General features: G+C 28.4%; 1 protein-coding gene across 1 annotated transcript; it reads right to left on the bottom strand.

Annotated features, from left to right (window-relative positions):
- LOC145837982 (uncharacterized) lies at positions 1-22,996 on the bottom strand. The gene is made up of 26 exons (XM_082945491.1): positions 22,814-22,996; positions 19,852-19,992; positions 18,134-18,383; positions 17,613-17,704; positions 17,214-17,404; positions 16,716-16,906; positions 16,348-16,505; positions 15,921-16,046; positions 15,516-15,609; positions 15,086-15,205; positions 14,235-14,426; positions 13,812-13,984; positions 11,764-11,840; positions 10,684-10,754; positions 9,226-9,363; positions 8,687-8,788; positions 8,084-8,254; positions 7,224-7,387; positions 6,666-7,102; positions 6,114-6,178; positions 5,663-5,791; positions 4,977-5,096; positions 3,535-3,633; positions 3,078-3,188; positions 2,390-2,506; positions 1-1,000 (listed from the first exon to the last, which is right to left on the bottom strand). Exons 1-26 carry the CDS (start codon positions 22,988-22,990, stop codon positions 699-701), a joined length of 4,008 nt encoding a protein of 1,335 aa, XP_082801617.1. The 5' UTR covers positions 22,991-22,996; the 3' UTR covers positions 1-698.
- Between the last annotated feature and the right edge of the window lie 775 nt (positions 22,997-23,771).

Genomic DNA, 23,771 nt, shown 5'->3' with positions numbered 1-23,771 from the left:
TGATGTAAATCTAACTTCAATATCTTACTAGTTGAATATTTAAGACGAAAAACTTTACCCTAAAACTAGTTGTTTTTTTAAAGTAAGCAAATTAAATAAAGGCAAAGCCAACTTGAATTTAAATAAACGAAATTCGGCATGACAAAAGACTCTTCACTTATAAATAGTAGAACATTATAGCTCAAAATGGAGCGAAATTAGCTTTTGAAGAGCTATTTTTACATTGGAAAGTTTGAAACATTTGTCAAAAGATAACATTGTGTAAACGCTGCAATTTTAATTGCATAATTTTAGTATTAAAAGAAGCTTACTTTTATTTTGAGCTATAAAAGTAAAAATAAAGATTTTGAAGAAAAAAATTTGTAGCAAAATGTAAAAGTTGCTTAAAAACAACGTTAATCAAAGATTTAAGATCTATAAACTTTAGTAAAAAGTAATCAAAAGAAAAAGTTCAACATAATTTTAAAGAACATTGAAAAACATTTTTCATATCATTTTATATTATAAACCAAAGCTCAGACGAAACAATACTATATTTTTAAACCTTTAAAATTTATTTGTTTCAAATTTAGCATTTTCAATATAACTTTACACTTTAGCTCAATCAAAAACCGTGACAGAAATACGCACTACAAAACTACCGTTTACTTAACTTCCATTTCGCGAGACAGTCCAACAAGATCCAACTTTCAAACAGCTCATGACTTGTCGCCGGGATGCTTGGTCTTCTTGTGGAGGTTGCGGAAGGCCTTCAGCTTGAACTCCTCACCGCAGTCCTCGCAGCTCAGCTTTCTCTTCTTCTCCTCTTCCACCGCGGCCTGCTTGGCGCGCTCCAGCAGCTTCTTCTTGATCCCCACCACCGGCTGCTGCTTCCGGCCGTCAGCCGACCTCTCGCTGGCCGCTTCCTCAGCCGAGTTTCTTTCCGGCGAGGCGAATGGCTCGCTCGGCTGTTCTTCTTGCTTCTCATTGGCCGGTTGCTCATCGGGGACTTGGTTTCCGCCTTCAAGTGTGGAAAGTTGAAGTTAACACGAGAAACAAGTGTATGCATAATTTAAGAGATATTTACAACAAAATATTATTTTTTTAGATTTTATTTTTTTTTACTGCTATTGATCTCTACACAAGTCTTTGGAACACAATTCTAAAATAAGAAACCTTAAGTTTAAGAAGAGCTTGTTACAAAATGACTTTTACTTATTTTAATAATCAACATACAGATCAACATAAAAATTTGTTAAAATACGAAAATTTAATAATTTTATATCTGATAATCTAAAAAGACAACATCAAGTGCAGTCTGGTTTTCAATGGTTTAAACTGTTAAAATTAAGAAACCCCTGTTGAGATCTGACCAAGCGGGCTGAAGTACAAAGTACTATAGCGACCGCTTGTGGGTAAAGTTTTAAATTGGCACAGCTAAATCATTAATAATAAACTCGATTAATTATGAATTAATTTATTTTATACTCATTTTTATGTAATTACTTGTATAATAAGTGCTTCTTTGTTAAAACTGTTTAGTATTCTGCTAGTTAGTACAGGGTTGCCACTGGTTTATGAGAAATTTCTTCAAGGTTTTTAAAAGTACACGTTTCTGGGTCTATTTTTAGTACAAAGTTAAGTTTAAGGTAAAATACTGCGTTAAATAGTATAACAACATTGAAAAGATACTGTAAAAATACTTTAAATGTGTTTTTTAACAAAAAATGTTGATGATGTCAAAATATTATTATGTAAAAATTGTTTAAAATTCCAGGTTTTATTTCAAAAATTCTCAAACTCCATGTTTTTTTAGGTTTTATAGCCTAAATTGCCAAATTCCAGGACTCTGATTTTGAGGCAACCCTGTTAGTAGTATCCTGAATAAAAAAATTAACAATGGTAAATTTGACAACTTCCAACAAGGTAAATACAAAAAGCAGATTGTAGCTGTTCGCAGCTATATTTGTATTATTTAATTACAATAAATACTATATGTTATTAAATAATTTTACTAACATATTATACATGACTTATATTTTATTAATGAGACATTTTATTATTTACAGTTAGTGTTAAAATATTATTTACAGTTATAGTAATATTAATAGCTGGTTTTACATAAGTATTTTAATGTGACCTCAATAACTAAATAAAATTCTCTGAAATGTTCTTAAACTGTGCTCTAAACAAAAAATATGTGCTACTTAAAAAATTGTTTTAAAAAATAACTAAATCGGAATTGCTAACATTTAAGCATCCTTATAAAAACATTAAATCACAATGTATACAGAAAATCTAGTTTTAGTAACCAAATTAAAAAAAAACATAACAAGCATTAAAATACTCCAAGTAAACTGCTGTGTAGCGCAAGTTTAAGAAAAAAAACCCGAAACAAATAAAAACAAACTTTTCAAGCAATCTGCAAGCTTGACTTTAACGTCTTTCAATTTGACGAGGTCCAACTTTTCATCTTGCGACTCCAACTTGGAGTAATTGCTACTACTGCAAGTGCTGAACTCAGAATCTGTAAAAATTTAATTACTTTTGTAAATTTATGTTCATTTGAAGTATTTTATAATCCTGAATGGTTTTTTAGCTTGAAGTTTAAATAAGAAATGTTTAAGTTTCAAAAATACAACATAAGTATTTTTCTTAAACACAAAAAATTATTGTAAAAATTTTATGTACATTGGTTGTTAGGTAAAAAAAGTTACTTTTTACTATATTTGACCTTTTATAATTTTACATACAACGTATCCATAATCAAGAGCTATTAAAATTTAAGTTGAAATAAAAAAAAAAGTTTTATCTAAAAAAAACTTTAAAGTTTACTACCTCATAACATTAATCTGGTTCATCTTATTTTCACATATATATAATATAAGATATGAATTTCTCACATTTTAAGTTAAGGAAAAACTACCTTTTTACAACATTTAAAAATAATCTCACACTTTTGCCTTAATTTCCATTAAATTTAGGACATTTTTAAGAAGTTTTTATGAAAATCATCATGTATTCAACTTATTTTTAACAAACGGTGATAATTTTGCTTGAAGTATTTTGTTTGTTTAGAAGTAAATGCTTTAACTAACCAGAGGTGACGTCCATTTTTCTTTTTTTCACTTCTGGCGACTGATCGATTTCGAATCTCTTCTTCGGTTTTATAATTCTCCCGCCGCGTGGCCTCTGCGTTTCCTCCTCACCTTTTATTTTTTGTTTAGATTTTCATATTTAATAAAAAAAAATTTTAATACAACACACTTCATACATGTTCTCTTTTATTGGGGTGGTCAAAAAACCTTTAAATATTGTAATTCAAGATTTAAATAAAATTACAAAAATTCTTGTAATAAATGAAAACTTTTTCTTTAAAACATATAATTGATCAAAAAAAAGTAAGTCAGTAACAGACTAATAAAGAAACGGTATTCTTAAGCATAGATGCTTCAATTTAAAAGTTTTTATAAATAACAATCTCATTTTTCACGTAATGCAATAAGCGAGTCAATTAATTTAAGTTTGACATATTACCAATTTTTAAATACTTACTAGAAGAATTAAAACCAAGAAAATCATCATCGTCCTCAGAATTGCTGTTGAACAATTCCTCGAATTCTCGTTTCATCCTCTCTTTGAACTCGTCTGTGCCTATATTTTTATAAATTAAAATGGTATTTCCTTATAAATATGTACAATATTTTTTATTTGTAAAACTTTTCCGACCTGCTTTATTTCCTACTAAATTTAAGTGAATTAAAAAAAACATTTAGTATTTAAAGGGTTGTTACTGTAACGCTTCTGGCTATAAATGAAAATGAGCTATAGCATTTTCTCAAATTAGGGGTTTTTTCTATTTTGTAGTTGTAGATTGTATATTTATAAATTGAGTGTGAATTATTGTAAATGTTTAGATAAGTTTGAATAAAATAAGTTTGTGGTGAAAACTACTAAAGCTTAATAATTTCATTTACACACTTGGTTTTGTATAAGTTTTAATAGATTTCATTTACACACTTGGTTTTATATAAGTTTTAATAAATTAAGCATTGTTGTTAAAACTTATTAAGAACAGCAAGCAGCTTTTATACCTTTTATAAATACTTATCTAATTAATCATAAACTAACTTAATAAAATAGTTGTTAACCAAAAGAGAGGCGTTATTCACTGGTCAGACATTCAGATATTCAGACATTAAGGCATTAGTAGACGCCCAGTTGTATAGATTTAGTAACTTCTCACTTAGATATTATAATGAGTAAGAATAATAGTACCAAATCTAAGAATAGTAAGGAGCCCAATGACAGCATGTTCTCCAGAGAGATCATGCAAGCTGCTTTAAGTAAGGCCATCGACTCTAAGACTCGAGAGAGTGAACGGCTGAAAGAAGCAGGCGTTGTCAAACGGCCCATTGACCCAACCTGCCATTCGCAGCCAAACTGGTCCATCAGACCAAGTACCTACACAGTGCGAAAGATACCACTCTTTTTTTTTATAATTTTTCCAGGAATTTCAAAAATCTTCCAGGTTTTTAAAAGTACACATTTTCGGGTCTATTTTTAGTTTAGACTTAAGTTTAAGGTAAGAAACTGTGTTAAAAGAATAAAAACATTGAACACATACAATAAAGCTACTTAAAAAATGTTTTTTAATAAAAAAACGTTTGATGATGACAAATTTTTTTAATCTATATTATGGATTTTTTGAGTCAAATCAAAATTTTACTACTGAATATTTGAAAATTGTTAAAATTCCAGGTTTTTCTAGGTTTTTTTAACAATTTTTGTTCAAAATTCTAGGTTTTTTTTCAAAAATTCTCAAATTCCAGGTTTTTCCAGGTAAAGTGGCAACCCTGTATTTAGTTCTCAGATATGCGGGCTACACACATTTAGTTCCACAACTTCAACACACAAATTAACTTGGTCGTTTGTAACAAAGTAACATTCATTAAGACACGGCCCGCCAACTAATGCTTAAAATATGAATAACGCACCTTCATGCTTTCTCTTAACAGCAGCTTTCTGCGGCATCAGGGACAGGGGAGGCGTCTTTGGCGAAACTGGACTCGTGGACTTTTTGCCTTCCTCCTCTGAATGGTCGGAACCAGTTGTGCCTGTTTGAATTTTGATAAAATAATCAGAGTAATAATAAAACGTCGTCACACTTTAACGTCAAACAAGTTTTAAGCTTTTTTCATTGCATTTTAAATAACAACTAAAAATTTAATAACTAGGTAAAATTGTTTTTTTACACAGTAGTAAAATAAAAATCAAAGGTCAATAAAAAAAGTTAGTACTTGATTAAATTATTGTTTAAGTCTTAAGAAAAAACAGTTTGTTGACTAAAACAAAATATAAATGACAAAAAAAGTGAAAAAAAACTGATTTCTAAATAAATTTTTAGTTTGTTAGTAATAAAAAAATTAAATTTTAAGAACTTTTAAGTGATATGTTTTATTATTAAAACAAACACTTTATCTTTTTATTAAATAAGTTTATCTGAAAAACAGTAGAACTAAACTGTTTTTTTAGTTTACAACTTATTGTATTGATAATAATCAACCACAAAAATCTCAACATATACATAAAACCTTAGTTAGTTAGATCTAAAAGTAAATGCTATAAAGTCACCATTTATTTAATTATTAATTATTTTTACACAAATAAGAAAACTACAAACTGGACTCGCTGACAATTCTCTTCTTGGAATTGTTGTCTCCACCCGCGTTGATTGCAGAGTTTTTCTTCGGTGCTTTTTTCTTCAAAATTGTTTTCTTTTTCGGAGTTTTCTCCGCATCCGACGAATCGCCTGTTTACGAAAAAATAAATTCATTACCACATGATCAATACAAGTGTTGTGTTAATAAAACAAAACACAAAATACAATTCAATAAATAACCTGATGGTTATTATGTCATAGCTAAAACAGACTGTTTAAACTAAGCAATCTTCAATGAGAGCATTCTAATCAAAGAACTAGTCACCGTTTAAACTAACTCGGTTCATATACATTTAAAAAAAAAATCAAGTTATTTAAATAAACATATTTATTTTATTTATTTCATGAATTAGTTATAAAACTATAAAATCTTAAAACCTCACTTAGTATAATAATAGAAAATATTACTAACTTGTATCAGATAAGGACGGCAATATTAAGGGTGGGCTGTCCAAAGTTTTCTTTTGTTTTGCATCTCTGTTAGTCAATTTCAACAACTTCAAAAATCATAGAAATTAACAAAACATGATTTATTTTTAGTTACAAGCAAAACTTAATGGCTATTAAAATGTAACCAAATAACCGATGCTCAACATTTTCCAATTTTTTCTTCTGTTTTGTTTCTTTATTTGTTTCAAACGTATTGCTAAAACTACTCACAGTACAAAAGTATCGTTGTTAGATTATTTTAATACTTTTAGTTAAAGTAGGTCGAAAAAGAAACGATTTAAATTGCTTAAAAGAACAAAAGTTTTACAAATTTTTTCGAACAAAAAATTTAGGCGATAGATAATCTTTAAAAAATAACACTAAAATTTGAAAATATTTTTTGAAACCAAAATTATACTAAACTAGTTGAAACAAAATTTTGAATGTGCCGACCCATGAGTTAACACAAATGCTGTACAGTAGAACAGTTCAAATCAAAAGCTCACTTAAAAATTATACAACAAATTCAACTTACAGCGCCTTGAACTTATCTTTGTTCTTCTTCTCGCTCTGAGCGTACGCGTTCATCTTGATCTTGGGAGCTTCCGAGCTCTTCTCGCCCGAAGAAGCCTTCTTCTTGTGCGACTTCTCCAGCTTTCCCGGAGTCTTGCTGGAGGGCTTCTGAGGCGTCTTATCGCTTTTGTGAGCGGGCGGCTTGTACGGCTTGTCGACGTTCTTGGAAGGAGTCTTGTCCGCTTTCTGGCTGCTCTCGGCCGCTTTCGGCGTTTTTTTTAGGTCCTTGATCACTTTTTCCAGCACGTCTCCCTTCTTGGGGTCTTGAGGCCGGTTCTTCTTGGGTATTCTGAAGTCGGTTTTCTTCGGCTTTTTGGACGAGAGGTCGAACATGTTCGTGTTGTCCAGCGATATCTGCCTCTTTTTCACCTGAGGCTGAACTTCTGGCTTTTTCACGGGCTGCGAGTTATATATGTGTTCAAAATACTATTCACAATTTTACTATTTTTATTGCATTCTTTCAAAGCGCAACTACTTTAAATTATTTCAATATTCAAGTTGTAAGTTGTAAACATTTCACCTTATCAACTTTGACAGCAGGAGTTTGCACTGCGGGTTTCGGTGCCACGGGTTTCGGTGCCGCCGGTTTGGCCGGAGTTTTTTCGACTTTCCTCTCGATGATCGGCATCTTCGCTTTCCTCTCCTCCCTCAAGTCCCTGATGCGATCGTTCTCGATGATCCAACCTTCGAAACAGTTTGTTTTTATATGCAAAAAAAATCAGTAATGTTACACTGGATTTTCGTGAAATAAAACAAACAGCAAACAAAAATAAAACAAAAGTAAATTTGGAACTTTTAAATACTTTAAAAGTTTGTTTTTAATGTAAACCAGTGCAACTTAACATTAGAATTTTTTTTTTGAACTTTGAAAACATCTTTTGTAAGCTGTAAGTATTGTGTACAAAATATATATATATATCAATTTATAAAGCAAATGAGCGTTAGTATATATTAAGAAAAATAATAAAATAATTAAGATTGTGTAAACAAAACACCACTAGTAAATGTAACTTTCTTAGAAATATCTTATTTGTATACTTATATAGAAATTTATAAACTAATTTTTAAGCACTTTAAAAACAATAATTTTACAAGCAATAAGTATTTAAAGCTATAGTTTTATAAAGCCAATATTCAGTTTATACAAACTAAAACTAGGCTTTTAACTTTGTAAATAGTTAAATTACCTTAAAACTAAATAAATAAAATACTTATAAATAACATTATAAATCTCTATTCTTGCTTAACTTTTAGATATAATGCAACATAAATTTATTTTAACTAATGGAAGAAATAAGTTGGTAAGATTAAAAGACCAAAATAACATTTCAATTGAAACTAACAAATTATCGTGTAAAAAATCAATAGTTAATACATTACCTTCAACGGAGATCTTCTTGGCGACGGCGTCGTCCAACTTGGCTCCGACGTCGAACAACGAGTCGATTTCCAGCGTGAGTATGCCCTCCTTCAGCTCGTTGGCGTTCTTCTGCGAGGATATTTCAATGGGTTGGCCGTACATGTAGTGCAGGAGCTGCGTCCACACGATTTCTGTTGAGAAATATTAGTTTTGTATCAGTAGTTGATTATTTGAAGCGTAAGCTTTAAAAATTTCCTTCCGTTAACATCAAACCTCTGTTTAGTTATTTATGTTTAAAGCATAAACTAAAGAAACTAAAACGTTGTTAGCCTTAACTAAAGTATTAAGAACTTGCAGCATATATGTTTAATCGGGTTGGGTTAACAAAACTTGTGTTTTCTATTCACGAAGTATGTAACATTCAAAACACTTTAAAATATTATTTAAGTAAAAAATAAAAACAGTTATAGACATTAAATTAATCGTGAACAAATGTTGATACAGACACCTCATTTTGATGCCAAGCTTTTAAATATTTAAAATGTGCTCTAATTTTAATATGGTGTTAATAAATAACATATTAATAAATGTAAACTAAATACTACAAAATAAATAAAACAAACTGGTAATATTTCTGATTGTAATTTTGTTGTTATTTTTCAACAACTTGTTGAACAGCTGACTTTTGGCTGACAGAATCAACTGGTGAGCCTTATATTCTTTCTCTGTGATATGTAAGTATTTATATCAAAAATTTTACCTTATAAAAACTATTTGAAAAAAAAAAAAAAAAAGTTAATTAATGTGTTCCACAACATATCATTTAATTATAAAGAATTTAAAAACATCGAACGTTAAGTTTTAAGATTTTTAGATTTGTTAAAAAACTGAGAAAAAAAATAAACAACTATAAAATTTTGTTCATTGTATTAAGTTTTAAAAAGACTATAAATTTGTATGAAACTAACTTTTTATTTGCAACAGAAACTAAACACAAAAACTAAATGTAAACAATAACAATAGTACAAAATTAATATTTCATTGCTAAATATTAAACTGTTTTAATTTAAAGAGTATACACAACAGCTAGTTTTCGTAAAAAATTCTAAACTCATTCCTCAATAAATTACCTGACACTAAAACAAAACAATCATGTCAATACCTTGTATGACGAGCGTGCAGTCGCACATTCGCCTGTTGTCGAGGAAATCCCTGAACTTTTTCATCAGCTCGTCGCTCGACGGGTGGATCCTGGGCATCTCCAGCAAATTCATTTGTCCGTTCAGCAGGTTCGAATCCACTGTGTTGTATTTGTTACTAAAGTTTAGCTTTATTAATCAGATAAACAGTTCTTGTTGTTTATTGATGTTTCACTAATATTAAACTACATAAATTGTAAAACGTTGGTTTGTATAACTAGCTTGTTTAATTTTTTTAATTTTTCTGAAGAATTTTAGTATATCTATTGGGTTATAAAAAATCTTATATTCTTTATTACTTTAAACTTTTTACTTCAAGTAAAGGTACAAGTAATGTTTAATTTTCTCAATGAGAGGCAACTATTTTTTAGCAGTGATTATTTTGTTAGCTACTAAACTTTTGTAGTTTATTTTGTTTGAAGTAAAAAAAAAAAAATTTCAATACTTAAAAAAAAAAGTTTTTCTACTTTAAGTTTCAAGATAAGCATTAGAAAACAGTATTCTAATTAGGTACTTCAATAAGTTTGGTTTAAAGATTTCAAACTTAAGTTTCTTTTTTTAAATTAATAACTTATTGTTCAAACTATTTCTGCTCTTTGAGTTCAGCTTATTAGTAACTCTAACTACTTGTTCTTATATCTAATTCAGTTATTTACAAAATTGAAAAGTTATACAAGTACTTACATTATAACTTATTCAATTATAAAAAACATTACAACTATAAATTGTTTTAGAATCTTTTAAAACCAACATGTTTTATACTAAAAGCATTATTTAAAACACTAATAAAACAAACAATTTAGGTATTTAAATTAAAAGCTTTATTGTGTTCTATTAAAAAAAACTTGATTTGCTAAATTATATAGTTCAATACTCTTAAATTTAAAAAGCTTTAAAAAGTCTTCATAACAATATATAGACTTTGCTTAAATAGTTATAATAACCATAAAGTTAATTAAAAAAACTTTTATTAGCATTATACTATGAAAACAGATTGAAATAAATATTAATTTAAGTTTTTTCTTAATTTTTTTGATTTTACACTACAGAATATAATAAATTACAATGCTTTATTATGTTTATTAATAAATATTTCAAACTTTAGAATTACTTGACTTTAATAACAGTTTTTTGTTTCAAACTTATGAACTACATATTAGATAAATTATCCTTAATCTTAAAATAATAATTATCTAACAAGTAAAATTTACTACTATGCTAAAACTTTTATTTTTATCACATTTTGTGTATTCTTTTGGTTTAAATTGTTGGAAATCTTATCTTATTAAGTTTTAAAAATTTCTAAGTTTAAAGTGAATGCAAATTCTAAAAAGTTCTAAAAAAATAATAGGAATATTCAGAATCTAAACATTGATATAGATTTCATTAGATTAACAAATCAATTTTTTCAAATAACTAACTAGCATCGTCGACATTGGAGTACATTTGTGTTCCCTTGTCATAAGTTCTTTTGGCAATCTGAATACCCACACTGTTGTTTGAAATAAAAGGTCTTTTTTTTTTCTATTATTAAACATTTTAAAACTGAGCAAAACATCTAATAGATGACCGTGTTAAATTGGATTATAATGTAAACTCCTCCAAATAAGGGTAACATAACTTGATTATAGTTTTGATTGTAACATATAAACTTAACAAAAATATTATACGTACAGCCAGCAAAAAAGCTAAGTATGTTAATAAGTTAAAAGACAACTATGGTCTTGATCAGGGGTCGGCAAACTGCGGCCCGCTGGCCAAATGCGGCCCTTTAAGTCAAAATCTGCGGCCCGCGAGCTCCTTTTCAGCAAAAAGTATACATTTTAAAAACAATAAAAATCATATTTTATGTGATAAAAACTTACATTTAGGCTCTTAATTCAACAAATACTCATTATTAATGGTCTAATATTACTTAGTTTGTTATATTTTTGATCTTAAATAATATTCTCTACTAATTACTAGAATTTTTTAAGATAAATGCAGCCCTCAAAGGTTTTTTTCTAAATAGTGCGGCCCGCGAGCAAATTTTTCTAAGAAAAATGGCCCGCGAGTCACATAAGGCTGCCGACCCCTGGTCTTGATGAATCAAAGCGATCAAATAAAATATTAAAAATTATAATCTTTTTACTACGCCAATGCTCTTAAAAAAACTAATCAGTGCAGAATGAGCTTTATACAGGTGAAGATAACTTTAAAGTGTATTTAATTTATCTCTGAAACAAACTTATATGTTAGAAGATAGTTATTTTGACGGAGATACAATTTTAATCATTGGCAAATTCAAAACACACATTCAAATTTAATACGCAGTATTTAAATCATAAGTTTATGAACAAAAAGTATACACATAGCAGCTCTAACATTTATAACTTTTTCAAACGTCGGTATTTTACATTGATTTTAGTATAAAAGACTTTAGAACACGAATTGTGTTTTGTGTATCAAGTTAATAAATGATGTTTTAATATCACAATTCTCCTTTTAAGAATTAAACTGACCTTCTGGTTTCAAGTGACTTGGTCTGAGTGATTTTTGTGAACTGCTTCTTGCGAAGTTTGCATTGGGTGCTACTTTCCTACAGCAAAAAAATATAAATGATTTCATAAAGAAAAACAAAAGCTTATTAAAAATATTTTAAAATTTGTAAAATAAATTGCTAATTATATTTTTTTTATAGCCAAAACAAATCTCTTAAAAAAATATGAAAAAATACCAAAAGTTTAAAAATATTTTCATATAAAAACTCCTTAGTACTTATTGAACCAATTGGTATCATTTTTGATTATTAAACTATGTTTTAAATATAACCAAATAGATTTTAAAATATCAAAATTTAACAAAAAATATTTAGTTTTATGTTGTTTAAAAGCCAAAAACTATACTTTTAATAAACTTTGTTTCTAAATATCTCTATTTTACTTATACAGGTTAGTAAAATTTAAAAAATATACATAGGGAAATCCATAAAATATAGCAAATGTGTAGGGAAATCATTAAAAAAAAATGCTTGATAAACAGTTTCAGAGAACAATCATACTAAGCTACTGTTCATACTCTTCTTATTCTTAATTTTTATATCAATTTATATGTTAATATTACTATACTTTTATCATTAAAGTTATTACGTTTACATTTATTATGGAATAGAATTTGAAGTTTCACAGTCTTTACGTCTATTTTATATAGTTTATAGCATATAATGAAAACTTTACGCTATAGTCAGTATTTAACTACATGCAGGAGTAGCACTCTAGTGGATCAATATAATAGTTAAGATATAAGAGGTATTTTGAATAGTTTTTAAAAGGCCTAATTTATTTTATACAGCAAACTAAAAAATTTAAAACCTTTTATTTTTCTGAATAACAATAAAGTAGATAAAGTACACTAAAAAGTACTAAAAATAATAGTTTTCAAATAATACTTTGACAACTACAATGTTCTTTTGATTATGCTTCACCTGAAACAAACTTAGAATAGTATAAATTAAACTAAAAACTAATTGTATTTTAATAAAACCTAACAAATATACATATATCCTAATAACATCTATCCCAGCAACAAAGAATTGAAGTTACTGTCCCTTCAGCTTGTCAACACAGCTTTTCTTATGCTTGTTGTAGCTACTGCACAAAATCTAACACTTTTATCTTTTGAATTATTTATAGCTTTGACTGGTTATAAAAAATATATAAGGTAAACGAAAACTCCTAAACAATGTTTAAAAAACGAATTTAATGAAATATGTACTTTTGTCATTTCAATAGTTTTATATAGTTATCAACTGCTTGTATAGTTTTTTTAAGCTTATGCTATCATAGAAAAATTCATAATAAAAACAGGGTTTACACTTTTTGAGGAAAAAACAGCCAGCCTAAGTAAGTAAAGCCTTAAGTATGTTACGTCACTAAACAATTTTCATACAAAAACTTACTTTTCCACTCATAAACTCATACAAAAAAATGACAATAAAATTATTTAAATGCATTTTATGTTTTGCACTCTAAAAAGAAGTGCATTTAACTTTAAAATACAAATAAAATTTATAAAACCAAAAAAACACTATTGATTATATTACCACAAAAATTTCAATCTCAAAGAAAAATACCTAAATTCTAGGGATTTATAGGGATTTTCATTTATTTTCCGATTTTTTCTAAGGATTTAGAGGGACTTTTATTTTTAAGAATATTTTAAATTTCTAGAGATTTATAGGAAAGTAGGAACCCTACTTATAACACTAGCTTGATTTTAACTTTAGTACACACATTTTTAAATGAAAACTTTTTCATTATCTAATTTAATCAAATGTATTACTTATACACAATGAAAAAACAATTTTCTCAAATTTTTCAGGCTTTCACACTTGGACCTACAGAAAAAGCAAATGAAATTACAAACTTTAGTACAAACATATTTTCGAATGTTAAACTTGTTAATTCTCACATTCGACCAAAAAGGTTTTCAAGTACAACTCTTAGGTTTACGCACATGGAAATTACAACTATTTTTTACTTTAGAATGGGTAAATATACAGTTTACAAACTTTGGTGTCGAGTGCGGTCTGGCAGTCGCTGTCCTTCAACTTGATGACCTGGGGCTGCCTCACCGGCGTCATGTAGTGCTGCTGCAATTGATGTTGCTGGGCAACCGGTTGCTGGGGGTAGGGGCTGGCGAACGGGGCGCTTGCTGACGGGTGAGGCGCTCCCGAGTTGTAATCTGTTGAAACAATATTGGTAAGCGCATCAATGAGACAAATATTTCTGTTACTTGGATCATTTATTCTTAATGAATCAAAAAAAAAAAATAAGTCAACTTTTGTAAAAAAGTTTTAATAATTTGTCAGTTCCAAAGATAAACTACTCTCAAAAAAAAAAACCTTTGAACTTCAAAATTTAAATAATTTTTGCCAGGTATAAAAGATTTAATTTTTTTTAAAACTCTTGTCAACTTATCACAACAAACAAACTTGGCGGGGGAACGGGTTGGGGCGGGTAGGGGCGATTGTAGGGGGAATTTTGGTGGGAAAAACCCATCTGTTGTTGCGGCGGTGGCAACTGTTGCTGCGCGACGAAGGGGCTTTGCGGTTGTCCGAACTGACCCGGGTAGCCTTCCGGGGAAAACATGGCTTGCGGGGTCATCTTGTTAGACTGGTGAGATTCTGTAAATAAATACATACCTTCACCAATGTGCATCAATAATTCAAAATTATTTTTACACTTAAGGTTTGCAGAATAACTTAAGTTTAAAAAAAGCAATCAAATTAATATCACATATTTAAAGGAGAATAAAATGTATTTAAGAGACTTTTTACAATTTTTTTGCCATATTAGTTTAAAATAGTTTTCTTCAAACTATTTACCAAGTTCTTTCTTTTTTCAATTGAGATAACTTTTTATTTGTAGAAACGTTTTTGCCACACAACCATTAAGCAAAATATTGAGTATTAAAAACAAAAAGCTTTGTTGCCAGAACTAATAAAGTCTTTTTTTTAATGTCAACCTGAGTCAGCCGTAGTTAGTGATAAGTAAACTTTTAGCAGAAAGAGCTTAAAACTGAAAAATCTACTGCTGTTAATCAAGTTTGAATACTTAGATATATCAAAGTGATAACATAACAACAACTCTACAAGTTTTTTTTTTTAATATCAAAGTCATAAATATTAACCTGAAGTTTTTTAAACTAGTCTGGGTTTTGAAAAACAAATCAAACAAGTTTAAGTAAGTCCTTTCTGAAATTTTTAACTAGCCTGAAAGTGTGGCAACCCTGTTATAATTTGATCAAGTAAAAAGCAAAAACTAATCATGTTATTTCACTTACGAGTCTCGTTATCGACCACCATGATAGTTTCACCTTCGATGGGCAAGGTCCAGTCGGCTGCAGTGAGCTGCTTCGGTTTGTTGGACTTCAACGGGAAACTTATCTCTTTCACTCTCTTGTCTGTTTTGCAATGTGTAAACTAATATACTTTTTTTTCAAAGCTTCAAATAATTTAAATAATTATAAAATAACTTTAATTAATGCATTTATATTTCGTAAAATATAATCAATTTTGTTACTTTGCATTCAAAACCTACACGTTTTTTTAAGTTGAAACTGTACAAATATAAAAATATAACCAGACTTGTAATTTGAGAACTAGTCATAACTTTATAATGTTTTGTTAAAAAAAGATACCACTAAAGCTAATAAACCTGATTAAAGTAACTATTACTTATGTTATAATTATCCTGAACATCAAGTTACAAACTTGCAGGAGGCTCCAACTTCTTGGAAGACTTGTGTTTTCCCAACACGGACATCTGAGCTTGCCTGCTTTCGTTCATTAGACCGCCTACTTTATGCTGTAAAATTATTAACAAGTTTTAAAATGTTGTTTTAAAAATCACAAACTGTGTAAGGTAAGAACAAAAATAAGTAGCTTTGATCTGGCCTGTTTATTTTTGATAACCCTTTTTTATATTTAAACATTTTGCTATAACTGAAAACAGCCTTAATGTGTTTATGTTTGCAAATCACGAATGCTAGTCAACATTCGCTTAGTCAACATTCATCACTCAACACAATTAAGTAAACGTTTACAATTTACAAACGCTTTTTTTATTCTCGACAAAACCATGGAAACATATTATATGAAGATGTAATATGCACTGACATTATGCGGAACCTCAGTGTAGGTGGTTTCTTCAACCAGTACGTCGTCAGAGGTGGTTTTCTGCGAAGAATTTTCATCGGAACTGTCGCTCGAGTAAGATGAAGACGATGAACTTGACGAATGCCTCTGTTGAGAAAAAGTGTTTATTGCAGGTTTTATTATAATTAGTTGCATACATTCCTATTGCTTATCAAATCGTAAGTATTTTTTTATAGTTATGAGGTTTTGTTATTGTGAATAAAGTAAAAACTTTATATTAAATTTAAACTGGAAGTTTTGGCCGAACTTTAATCAAATTTTATAAGCTATAATTATGTAGTTTTTTTTTTTAATCACTATTTTAATAAACCTCCTTATTTGTTTTTAGTTTACTGCCCTGCTTACTGAAAAAAAAATCAAATTTGTTCCAATTGGAACAAATATAAACTTTTCTTTTCCTGCTGTGCTTCTTCTTGTGCTTGTTCTTCCTCCTCTTCTTCTTCTTCCTCTTGTTCTTCTTCTCTTCCCTGCTGCTCACCGACTGATCCCTCGACTGATGCCCGAGTCTCCTCTCCTCAACCATGTCCCTCATGTTTTGCCTGTCGCCTGTTCGAACGAGGTTTCGGTAACGAAGTTGTTCTGCAGTTTGCATTTGAAAGCCAAACTCTCAAGTATTTATCATTTGAAACAGCTGTCAAGATAACTATTTTGGACAAAATGGTGAAAATTTACCTATATGTAAGCAATAATTTGTTATCATAAAAAATGTTTTTTATTTTTTCAACAGATTCTCACAAGTGCAACACAAAACTCAACCTGGTAGCATGTTGGGGGGACCACCGAAACCGGGGGAGTTGGCATAAGGAGAACCGCCGTAGTTCTGCATCATAGGCGAATCCCTGTAATTTGATTGGTTCCTGTTGAAGTGGTTGTTGTTGTAGTTTCCCCGGTCTCCCCTGAAATCTCCTCTGAAGTTGTCGTTGTTGCGAACATTGTTGTTCTGATACCTGTGATGGTCATTACTAAACTTAAAACTTAAAGAATGGTTATAATGAAGGTTTTACAAAAATGAAACAGACAAGATGATCTGACAATGATTTACTTTTCTTGTTTTAAAAAACTAGAAAGTTAATATTTATTTGTAGTATGTTATTGTATGGAGAATAGTGAGCAATTTATGTTAAATTTTACTCTAAATCTTCAGTTCTATACTGTTTTTGACATCAGAACTTTTTGTAAGTATGATAACAAAACAATATATAACTAAATGACATATTTATGCAAAAACAGAAATTAACTATTAAATATGTCAACCTGTCGTAGTCATTGTTGCGTTGGTTGTTATAATTGTTCCTGTGCCTGTTGTTGTCGTAATTCATCGACCTCCTGTTGTTATGGTTGCCTCTCCTGCTGTTACCTCGATAGTTGTTGTTGTTGCGGTAATCATTGTTGCGATATTCGTTTTTGTGAAAATCTCTTTGCTTATTTTCCCTCCTGTCTTGTCTCTGAAAAAATAACTTGAGTCGCAAAAAGTTAATAATTTCTTATAAACAGCTATGTGTGAATTACTACTTTGTTTATTACACTATACAAATTTTTAACTACATTTTTTTTAATGTTTTGCAGCCTGTAAAAGTATAAATTTATAAGTAAGACTAGTACAAACTTTCAACGATTTGATATGTTTTGTCATATTTTAACATTTTTTCATACCTCTTGTACTTTCTTGTGTTCTTTTTTGACTTCAATTTCATCATCTTCTATTTCTCCTTCTTCACAACTCACTTCTTTGTTTTGTTGTTTACCTTAAATAACAATAAATAAACAAATAATAAAAAGTTCTAAACCAAATAGTTTTAACTTATCAAAATGATACTTTTAACGACTTGTTTTTTTTTCAGAGTTATATATCACTTAATTGCATACTATTTTAAAATAATTTTTAAAGCAAAATACCGAAAACTTTTGTACAACTTTTTTAATTAAACAGTTTAAATAAACATAAAAAAATTTACATGAACATTTTCAGCCTTATCCGATTTTAATTTGTACATTTACATCGTTGTATTCAGTATTGACTCGGCTTACAAACGTAATCAACTTTAGACATACCAATCAAATATTTACGCATTATCAAAATTGTATACCAACAAGAATTTATTTTTTAACTTTAAACACGAAAGAGGTCGTAAAAAAGTTGTACAAACACAACGAGTACAGATTATTAAGTTTACCTTCTTTGGACGCAGCTGGATTGACTTCTTTAACATTTGCACTTTTACTGTTCTTGACGTCGTGAGTCGGCGTTTTGGACTCTTGGGGTTTTTTGGGGCCCGCGCTGCTTTGGGGGGTTACTTTCAGCCAGTCCGGGTCCAGCTTTTCCATTTGCGCGTCGACAGTCTTGATGACCGCGGGCGCGAAACGCAGGTCGTTGCACCAGATGTTCCGCAGTCTCGCCACTTCGCACCTGGTGACGTTGTTGCCCTGTAACAAGTATTGAAGTTAAGAAACTCCGGATAAAACATAAATAATTTTTTTGTACTTTTGAATTGTTATTTTTTAGAACCATATTAGGCATGTGCAATAAATAAACTCACTATGTGTTAGAAATAAAAGTATTTTTATCACTGCTAACATAAAAATTAGTTGTCTTAAAAAACATAAGGTTATATAAAAAAACTGAAAAAGAATATTTAAGTAAACCAATACAATTTTATAAATAATAATCCAATTTAATATCATAAAAATTACAAACATAGAAGCTAATAAGATAAAAAGATAGATTTGCTGTAAACTTTTGAAATAATTACATATGAAAATATTAAAAACTATAAACGTGTGTTAATTCTTTCAACACTATATATTAATTGATTAGATACTTATTTAGTTTCAATATAATATTATAAGAATAAAAATTTATATAAACCGTTTTGTTTAAGAATGGTTCAGTTTAAATCAATATATAAAAATATTAGTTTGAACAAGATAATCATAAAAATACTGTATTAAATAATCACTATAAAAATTAGCTCAATAAAACAGGTTAATTCTAATTTTATACAACTTTAGTTTAAGTTAGTGTTTTTAGCTTATAATAATTTTGATAGCAGAAAAACATCTAGACTTTTGCGTAAATGGCGAAAATGTTGCTACTAACTAAATGGTTTAAATGACATTAGGTATTAACACAAAACCTATGATTTTTTGTCATGTTTGAAATTATTAAAGACTACATGAACTATACAATAAAGAAGGGGTTCAGAAAAAACTATGGGCTCTGTTAAATTAAATCCACTTAACCAGAATGTTCATCGGAAAATTTATACTTTTTATGCTATACAGTAATATTAACAAGAAAATCACTCATTCAGTCTATGAACTTAAAATGTATAAAAAACAATCAGTAAACTATTAATATAACGTTAGAGCTCCCAAATAACAAGGTAACAGTAAAATTTGAAGAAAGGATAGTTATAGTTTCTAAAATATAAAGTTTATATTCATATGAGAAAATACTAAATAGCACAAATTAAGAACAATGTTATCTATTTCTAGTATGTATATTATAAATTAAATATTATTTTTTTAGTTAAATAGTGTTTCTCAAAATTTACTGTGCACAAATTTAGAAAAACTGCTTTGGACAACAAGAATAAATATTTTCATAAAACTGTTCAAAAGAGCATGATCAAAATAATGCTAAGCATTACTAATGCGAATATAAGTAAAATACTGCTTACAATACTTTAATCAAAAACAAATCAAAGATATAGAATAGTCTAAAAAGTTGTATAAAACAAAACGATCTATGAATGGTTAACTAAATATTACAACTTGTAGAGAAACACCGCAAAACGTCCAAACTAAAACTATTTTACAAATACTCAAACTACAACATCTGACCTAATCTTGATGGAAAACACAATTAAGTTTGCAAATAAATCAAACGTACAGTGTTCCAAGCGACGGACATGAAGTGGCCGAGCCTGGCCTCCATGGCGTTGTGCAGGTGCCGGTGGTCGTCGCTCTTGTTCTTGTTCTTCGAGCAGAAGTCGACCACGTGCAGAACCGACTTCTTTTTGACGTCTGGTGCCTGTTGACATTTGAAAGTTAATTCAACTTAACTATAGTTAATATATTAATTTTTTTAGGTATTTTAATTAAGTAATTTTATTTATTCAAAGATTTTAGGACGTAACTGAGTTAAGGCCAATTGGGACTAAAGAACTTAAATATGAATTAATCAAATTTCAAGAAGTTATACTTAGCAATTGCATTTTAGCGCAACTTAAATTTCAAAATAGTTTTTTAGATATTGGGGTACAACGTCGGAGAGTTCAATGCGCTCCCTATGTAGGGACCAAAAATAATTACAAAAAAAAAGACTATCTAATTGAAACTACATCTTCTTTCCTAAAGTTTTAAAACAACCATTTTCAATGTTTCTTAGTCTAATCTTAACTTGATACAACGTTATATTAGGACTTTTCATAAATTTGAATGAAAATGTGTTTTCTTAAAACCAGAAAAATATACACTACTTTAGGTCAAAAAACCTTTTTCTTAAGTCATTTAAAATTATGACAACTAAAATATTTTCTATAATATAATAAATATTTTCTAAAAACTTTAAGTTATTTGTTTAAGAAATTAGGGAAAACATAGATTTATAGTTCTTTTTGTTTCAATAAAAATTGTTAATAAAAAACTCCTTCTACATACTATTCATTGTATTAGAAACCTTTTACTAAACTGACTATACTTCAAAAACAAATTAAAATGTCTATGTTCTAAACCATTTTTCAGTGTATGACTTTAGCTTTTAAAACAGAACCAATGCTAACTTTTCCTTTTAATGTTAGACAATGGCCTTAAATATAGATTAAAAGGAGTCTTATAAGTTAGATATTTTAATTTATTTTCTACATATTGAACTTAAAGTCATAGGAGTTTAATGATTTTTTAAAAGATTAGCTCTTATAAGAAAGCTAAAAGTAAAACTGTAAGTCAGTTTTAATAGAACATAAAACTTTCATTGAACTTTTGATATATAGTTATGAATATAAAATTTTCCTTTAAAAAATTATCAATTGCAATTTTTACATTGTCATTTTATTCTGAAATATAAAATTAAGTAAGTAAGAAAAAATCTTATTCCTCTAAATATACTTTAAACTTTTTTTAAGCACTTAAAAGTTTCTAACTCTAATATAAACTCAATAAACTATGATCAAATTTTGAAATTAATATGGTTTAAACTATTTTTCTCAATTGGTAGTATTGATTTTCTATAACACCATTACATACAAAGCTGTTGATTACCACTATTATTGTATAAGATAATCATTTTCGACTTTAAAAAAATGTATATGTTAAAGATTAAGGGCATAGGGGGGGGGGGGGGGTAAACACCCTTTTTTGGTTTTTGATCTTATTTTGTATAGTTTTTATTAAGCTAAAAAATGCTTTTTACAGATTTTAAAAATTCAAAATAATTTTTGAGATATATCCGGTCAAAGTCGGAGGCAACAATAGGATCCTTATGGGAGGCGCAAACTAAAATTGCAAATAACTAGAAATCACTAAAAATCTATCTCCTCCTACGTTTTTTGAGATAACTACCTCAAATTTTCAGGAAATTTTCCTTGATATATTTAGAAAATTCTGTCGGAACAAAATTTAAAAAAATTAAAAAATAAAAATTTTATATAAAAAATAAACAAAAAAATTATTTTTTTTTAGTTTTTTTATTATAAAATTTTTATTTTTTAATTTTTTTAAATTCTGTTCTGACAGAATTTTCTAAATATATCAAGGAACATTTTCTAAAAATTTGAGGTAGTTATCTCAAAAAACGTAGGAGAAGATAGATTTTTAGTGAAATAGTCTATTTTTGTCGTTTTAGTTTGCGCCTCCCATAAGGAACCTGTTGTTGCCTCCAACTTTGACTGGCTATATCTCAAAAATTATTTTGAATTTTTTAAATCTGTAAAAAGCATCTTGTAGCTTAGTAAAAACTATATAAAATAAGATAAAAAACCAAAAAAGGGTGTTTACCCCCCCCCTATGCCCTTAATTGTTTATACTTTGTTAAAAAAATAAATTTATCTATTTTTAACCAGTAGCTCAATATTTCTCAAAAAATTATAAAAACTTTCGTAAATATGAAAATAAATGAGAATCAAAAACGTACAATAAAAATGCATAGTTTAATTCTTAAAGCATTTTTATTTTAACTAAAAAACCTACTGCTACACCAAATAACTATCTCTAGATTGAGTCAAGGAATAAACAGCATTGCAAAATAATATAAAACAGTAGCAGGTTTTAAACTAATTAAACTAAATTGGCTAACAAAATTGCAAAGAAGTAAACAAGAAACTTTCACATGAATATGTCAACTAAAACTCTCATTAGCAAGCACTAACTGTTAAACTTGGCTCATAAAACCAAAAGCATGAAATATATAAAACCTTACTAAATAATTATAATATAAATAAAGAATTCTATCTTATTTAACTTAGGCTTTAAAATTTTAGTCTTTAATGTTTTGAAGGAAAAAACGTTTAAAATGCTCATGATATTTTTTTATAATAATTATAATAAAAGTTTATTAAGTGAAAATTTACAAAATACTTCAACTTAAACAAAATATCATTAAAAAACTAAAAAATATTTTACCAACAATTCAGTTTAAATAGCTGTTTAAAATTATAACAATGTTATATATTTCAATAAACAATGTAGCTCAGAATTCATTACATAAGTTGTTTTACTTTGAGTTAGCACTTATTTTCTAGCATTTTATATTTGTACCATTTTTGAATAGGAGTTAAAAATTAAAATTATACTGAACAGTAAAACATTGTAAGATTCTTTCAAGTAATATTTCAAAGCAGACTACATAAACTTACATTTTTGATTTCTTCTACCAGCTTTTGCACAAGTTTTGGCTTGTTTTCGCACACAGTTGCTTGAGTGCCGTAAGCCTCAACTGACCTTGCCGAGTCCTCCAGATGCTTCAGTTGGTAGATAAGCTCGTCATAAGAGTCTTTTGCTAATTTGTCACTCATAACATTTAACAGCTTCATACAAAATCAAAACTATAAATTTCAAATATTCATATTTACAAGTACTAGCTATTATTTAAAAGCTTAGTTAAACGAGATACTATATTTCAACTGAAACAAAAGGTACTAATGTGTTAAAACTTTGCAGTTTTAGAGCTAGAAACTTTAATAATAGAGTAATAATTTTTGAAAGTATTTTGAGCTTATTTTTAGTTAAAAGTTTAAGTTTAAGATCAAAAACTGTGTTAAATAGTATAATAAATTGAAAAGATACTTTAAAGCTACTTAAAATTTGTTTGTTAAGAAAAAAAAAACTAATGCCAATGGTGACAAAAATAATTCATTTATAAGATAGATTTTTTAGTCAAATCAAAATTTTTATACTTAAGATGTAAAAATTGTTTGAAATTCCAAGTTTATTTTTCTATTTTCACAAATTCCAGTTTTTTTCAGGTTTTTTAGCCTTAATTGTCAAATTCATAGTTTTCCAGGACTCCAGGTTTTGTGGCAACCCTGTAATAAATTAACACATACTCTAAAGTAAGGCTTTTTAAAGTGGGCAATATTTCCCTTGGGATGACTTGACTTTAAGGGGCAAAAACTAATAAGAGGGCAAAAAATTTTCAAGTGGAAATTTAGGGTTTTTATTAACAAACCTGAAAAATTTGTACTGTATTTTCAAACAATCAAACAAATTTTTTTTTTTGGTAAAAAAAATAAAAATTCATGTAAAAAGTTAAAGGAATTTGCTATATTTTTTTTGCAAAACTCATTACATCTCAAAAACCATTTCTTGATATGA

This window comes from Thalia democratica, chromosome 6, assembly GCF_965202585.1.
Source record: "Thalia democratica chromosome 6, ktThaDemo2.hap1.1, whole genome shotgun sequence".
Lineage (NCBI taxonomy): Eukaryota > Metazoa > Chordata > Thaliacea > Salpida > Salpidae > Thalia > Thalia democratica.
This window is presented reverse-complemented; position numbering and strand designations above follow the sequence as displayed.

What these genes read in the sequence shown, in the direction of transcription:
- LOC145837982 (XM_082945491.1), bottom strand. Translation starts at nt 22,990, where the DNA reads ATGAAGCTGTTAAATGTTATGAGTGACAAATTAGCAAAAGACTCTTAT. An exon ending in AACACAAGAAAGTACAAGAG is followed by an intron (nt 17,405 to 17,612) that starts GTATGAAAAAAT and finishes TTATTTTTTCAG; the next exon opens with AGACAAGACAGGAGGGAAAA. An exon ending in CCAACCCGTTCCCCCGCCAA is followed by an intron (nt 13,985 to 14,234) that starts GTTTGTTTGTTG and finishes TTGTTTCAACAG; the next exon opens with ATTACAACTCGGGAGCGCCT.